At 58.5% G+C, this 5565-nt stretch overlaps 2 protein-coding genes across 2 annotated transcripts; both read left to right on the forward strand.

Annotated features, from left to right (window-relative positions):
• Positions 1 to 1072: 1072 nt before the first annotated feature.
• Positions 1073 to 2809, forward strand: LDBPK_361140 (hypothetical protein, conserved; the record flags this gene model as incomplete). Its single annotated transcript, XM_003865183.1, has 1 exon — positions 1073 to 2809. One exon carries the CDS (start codon positions 1073 to 1075, stop codon positions 2807 to 2809), a length of 1737 nt encoding a protein of 578 aa, XP_003865231.1.
• Positions 2810 to 4224: 1415 nt separating this feature from the next.
• On the forward strand, positions 4225 to 4686 carry LDBPK_361150 (hypothetical protein, unknown function; the record flags this gene model as incomplete). The annotated part of the gene is made up of 1 exon (XM_003865184.1): positions 4225 to 4686. The coding sequence occupies one exon, from the start codon at positions 4225 to 4227 to the stop codon at positions 4684 to 4686; it is 462 nt and encodes a 153-aa protein (XP_003865232.1).
• Positions 4687 to 5565: the final 879 nt, after the last annotated feature.

Raw genomic sequence — 5565 nt, forward strand, 5'->3', positions numbered from 1 at the left:
TGCACCCCGGCCACGGCCGCCGGTACGTGCCGTTCGCGTTCCTGTCGACGAAGCCGGTGCTGACCTTCTCGCGGCCGAAGTGCTTCGCACTGTACATGCGCAAGAAGAACCCGCGCTTCATTCCGTGGACGCGCACGTACCGCCGCATCCACCGCAAGACGACGACGGACCGCGTGAACCGCCGCCGCGCCGCGCGCGCGGTGAGGGTGCAGCGCGCGATCGTCGGTGCGGACCTGTCCTACATCCAGGAGGTGCGCGCGGCGCGCAAGGAGGACCGCTCCGCCAAGGCCAAGGCCATCCGCGCGGAGGTGGCCGAGCGCAAGGCCGCCAAGAAGTAGAGCTGTGCCGATGCTCGTCCTTTTGATGCATATTGCAATGGCCGCCCGCTGTCGCTAGCATGCGGGCGCGGACTTTGCGGTGTGCTGCAACTGCCCTTGGTTGTGTTTCGTTTTGTTTTTGTCTTTGAGTAGCATTTGCAAGCAAGCAAAGAAAAAAAAAGGAGCCACGCTGCCGTGATGAACTTGTGGCAAATGAGGGAGCAGCTGGCCGCCTTCTGCGCCGTGTGTGTGCTTCACGTACTCCACTATGGGCACCGCTGGTCATGTCCGTGTTGTTGCGCGCGTCGCATGTGCGGATGGTACGTTATACCGAACGACGCCACGCAACATACATGTATTTGGGTTTTCTGCTGTTTGCTGGAATGCTTGAACGTTTGCGGATGCCTTTCAGTGTGAAGCTGGGCAGTGTTTCGTCTCGCACAGCGAGGCCTGCGCTGTGCGCCACCACCTTGCCCTATGTCGCATATGTGTGTTTTGTTTTCTTTACACAGACATTGAATCGACATCCGCTTCTCTGCTTCTTCTGATGGTCGTGCTTTCCCAGCTGCAGTGCTGCCGCTGCTGCCTGAGCAGCTCGACGGCTGCTTGTCACTGCTAGATTTTAAAAGAAACACTTTTATGCAGAGCACATAAGGAGTGCGTACCGTCGCACTGTATCATGAGCTTCGGCTCAGGAATCTTCGCTGGCATCGTTATCGCTGGCTAGCCAAGGTGTGGAGGCTTCGGTGGATGAGATGCCGCCGACTTCCACGAGGCCCACGGTAGCTGGGGGCCGCCGTGTGTACCACTTGGGTAACGCAGTCCTCTCTGCCGTTGTGTTCGTGATCACCCTAGTGCTGTCGATGGTCATGCTTGATCCCCAGCGCAACAGTCACTTGCTCTCTGCGCGGCGTCGCACCCCTCCGATCGATTTCACGGACAGTGTGCTGGCCGGGGGTTTCACTCCTGTCGTCGTCAGCGTGAACAAACACACGGTGCTTGTCGTGCCAGCAGCACCCATCCACGGCACCAGGTACGTATCCAGGTCCCTGGACAGTTTCTTCTCGGTCGGGCTCGGCTCTGCCAACGGCACTAGTTCCGCGGGATATCATGAGGAGGCAGAAAGGCACTCGCAGGGGGCAATCACACTGTCGGACGTCTACAGCGCCGTACTACTGCACGAAGGAGTGGCCGATGCTACACAGGCGCCTGACGAGACCGCTGAGACAGTGGAGACTTTCCCCCTGTCATCGCGCCGACCTTCCGTGTTGCACCTCTGCAGCGCCCTGTCGTGTGTGACGCCGTACGTCGCTCAGCAGTGGTCTGATCGAGCGGCGGCGGCACTACTACTGGCTAATAAAACCAAAGACGGCGCTACCGCCGATCGCTCGCGGGCTCGTCCGGTGGCTAACTTTGCTCTCGTCTTCGGCGAAGCGAGCGAGTCGCTCGCGGTGATGCGGGAGCTCGGGGAGCACCGCGTATTAACTGCCCAGATTCCGGTCGCGCACTCGGATCATCCTCAGTCAGCCATGCCGCTTGTCGGGAAGCTGGAGTTGGCCGATTTGCAGGCCTCGTGTAGCTCACTCAAGCAGTGCAGCTACCGCTCCCCTGTCAAACACGCTCAACTCGAGACGCTTCTAAAAGCGCAAGCACAGCAGCTGCCCGCAGAAGCTTCCAGGAAACGCTTGTTCAAGGAATGGGTGCGGCGGAACGACTCTCACTCGGGAGGCTTGGCCTGGGGTGCCGTCGATGTGCTCCCCTTCACCTTCGTAACCTTTGGGAAGTCGAACACGCTGCATGGCTTTCCGCTGGACTTGGTACACGTGGACGTAGGCAGCGGCGACAGCGTGGCGGCTCTCGCATACCTCGACGCACTTGCCTCTGACACGGCGATGACGGAAAATCTGAAGCCAAGAAACCTGCTCGTTTCGGTCTTTGCCTCAGAGTGGGTGAATGCCATAGTGGAGACGTTGCTGCTGCTCGAGGTGGGGCAGCGGTACAGCGCGATTCCGCTGCACGACTCGTGCGTGGGACTCGAACGGCATTTCACTCCTCGTCAGCGGTGGAGCCTGTCGCACATGCTTTCGTGGATGGGCAAACAAGCGCTAGAGGGAACATATCTTAGCCCCTCTCTCGAGCGGAGTCGTGCTGCACAGATACCGTTGTGCACTGTGTTGCTATCGCGTCAAGTGAACACTCTTGACGAGCTCCTCCAGATGGCATCGAAGGCAATCGACTCTTATCCGCCTGCCGCCTCACCTGTGGAGCGCTTTTTTTACTATTCCCTGGGTATCTCGCCCAAGGACGAAGAACTTCTCACGCCGCTGCCGGAGGCGGCATCGGGTGCCAAGGCGTTTGCCCTGCCTAGCACGCCCGATGTCGCGCGTGAGGTGATTGGCTTTCTTGTGCAGTACATCTATTTCTTAATCCCGATTGGCGTGGGGTTTTCTCTGACGCGCAACCTTTGTCGCCGTCGTGGAGTGTGCGGATGACGTCGTTACGGGGCCGCTTCGGGGAGAGCAAGAGCTGACGTGTGGGTGGGTGAGGGGAGTGTGGCGGAGCTGAGATGGGTGCGCCGGTAAGGACGGAGACGCGGATAAAGGGGGACAAGGCTGGAGGGCAAAGGGCAATGTGGGCAAGGGGGCAAAACGCCTTGGTGGGCCACTGCTTGTCACCGCTCTGGACCTCCCGTAAGCCGCTTCTGTCCCCTGTCTGGAGGCCCGACCGCAGCAGCACCAGTGGCGACGCTGGCAAAATGCAGTCGCGCGAAAAAAAAATGGCGGGCAAGGCTTCTCCAGCCTCTGCTCAATAGTGGCTCTATGTCGCGGTTTCGCAGGCTGACGGCAGTCATCCGCCATTCCCTGCGCCGACGAGACCAACAGAGTCTCCAGTGCCGGCCTGGAAGCCGCTGTGCGCGAGGGTGCTCGCTGTGCATTACGTGTCGGCACTGCCAAGAACAAACACTGAAAAATTCAAAAGAGCACTGCAGCACACGTTGACGGGCTAGAGCCCCCGGTGCTTTAACTGCTCCTATGCACGGAGGGTACCGCGGTAGAGGTGCTCCTGCGCTCACGTTTCTGCACACCCTCTCTCACTAGGCGGAGGCGTAAAAACGGGGTGCGGTCTCCGGGGGTGGGCGGTGTGCGGGGTATCGTGCGACCTGTTCTGTCAGGCCCCGCTACACTTCGTGCGAACTCCCACAAGCGGCTTATATGCCGTCTGCGATGCGCACTGGCTGTTTCGTTTGGCTCGCTCTACTTGTTGCTCCCTCTTTTCTTTTTGGCCGCTGCTACTTGTTCCATCTCGACCTCTTCGTCGCGGGACTGTGCGGACTGCCTACTTGGCTGCGTTTTGGCTCTCTCTCGCTATGTGGGTCGCATGCATGTTGCTTTTTTCCTCTTTCCCTCGGCGCACCGGAACACTGCACCAACGGAAGCATGCGTGCGCACGGTGCCTGTGGTGCAGGAACCAAGAAGCAGCTGCGCGAAAGCCGTAGTGCGGTCGTCCTTCACCCCCGCCCCCTTCGCCGTTTTTCACTTGGTACCGCTTCGCGCGGCATGTTGTTTTCGCCACTTCTGTCTGCTTCTCCTCAGGGATTTCCTTCCTTGTGACTGCGATTCCCACGCGCTCGAAAGACCGAGGTGCCGAGAGTTTGCCATTTTGCGGGAGCGTGTGTGTGTGTGTGTGTGTGCGGTATTGCCTGCCGCACGCTTCGACTCCTTGCGCGCTTGTTCTTTGCTTTTGTTTCGTTTTCGCCTTGTCGTTTTTTTTTTGTTGGCTTGTTTGTACTCGGCGAGTGGCGTATCGCTGTTCTCTTCTTGTCCTCGAGCGCCTTTGAGTACGTGGACTAACTCTGGAAAGCACAGAGACACCACCAACACAAAGACGCACTTGGAGGCGAATCGCCATGGCGTCTTTTCTGCGCACGTTTGCGATACTGTGCATCATCGCTGGTGTATTACTGCAGGGCAGCACAGCGCGGGCACCCCCGCGAGCGGTACGAGCATTTGAGACCAAGTTCAACTCTGTGAGTCAGGCGTGCCGCGGCGTTCTCGAAACGGAGTGCCCATCGGATGGGTTGGCGCGCACAGACTGCTTGATGGAGCACATAGTGGACAATGCCAACCATGAGTGCAAGATGTGGCTCTCCTGGCGAGCTAACTGCTTTGCCTACGCCACGGTGTACCTCATACCCCAGGGCAAGTGCAATTTTAAACCGCATCAGGCGACGTCGCAGCTGATCCGGAACTGCCTCCGCAACACGGAAAAGAGCGAGCTGCCGGCGGTCTGCTCCGGTTCTCCCTACTACAAGTCACTCACGCTGCGCGTCCCACGGCGCATGGACAGCGATGCCGCCGCCGACCTGTAGAGACGCGAAAAAGGTTGCGCACGGCAGGAGATTGGCGGCGTATGCGTCGGCGTAGCTCTCTCAACACTTTCTGCAGAAGACAGGCCGCCATGTGTGCTATCCTCTTCAGGTTTTGACGTGCCTGAGCTTCTTTGCGGGCGTGACACTTGGCTTATGGGAAAGCACACTGGGGATCTTCGGTTGCGCGTCATGTGCCTACTTCACGCCGGGCCTCCTATACACGCTCTTTCCAGTCCCCCTTTTTTTGTAGCCTTCGTCTTCGATGGTGATGCGTGCCGGCTTTGCTCGTTTCTGCCACCATTGTGAAGAGCCCCGCGCAGTAGTGTTACGATAAAGCGGCACGTGACCTCTTTTGAGGCCTCTCTCTGCCTCTGTCTTTTGCTTTATGCTCTCTTAATCAACTGCATCCATCACAACTTGCGTTTCTGTCTACCAGGTGGAAGGGAGGATGTTCCCCCCCCCCAACCCTCTTCACGACAAAAAAAAAGAAGGCAATACCGATATCCCTTCGGTGATGCAAGCGCTGTGACAGCCATCTTGGCACCCGCAAGAACAGAGCAGAGGACCTCAAGTGGGCCCGATAATGAGTGCTCGCTGCAAGGCCCTCCTCGACTCTACTGGCAAGAAGGGGATTCACGCACGTCGTTCTCTGATGTAGCTCTCTTCTAATGCATCGACGATACCTGTCGTGACTCTCTCGCAAACGCTCCCACTATTACTTCTCTCCCTGCTTTGCTGGCGTGGGCTTCGTTGCTGACCTTCTACACCCTTCGCAATGATGCCCCGCTCCTTGGCTCTCTCTTTGCCATCTGGCTGCACACGCTGTCGCCATAGTGCTCGATTTGTCTCCTCTCCCCCCCCCCTCACGAACACACTTGT

Source organism: Leishmania donovani, chromosome 36 (assembly GCF_000227135.1).
Source record: "Leishmania donovani BPK282A1 complete genome, chromosome 36".
Classification (NCBI taxonomy): Eukaryota; Euglenozoa; class Kinetoplastea; order Trypanosomatida; family Trypanosomatidae; genus Leishmania; species Leishmania donovani.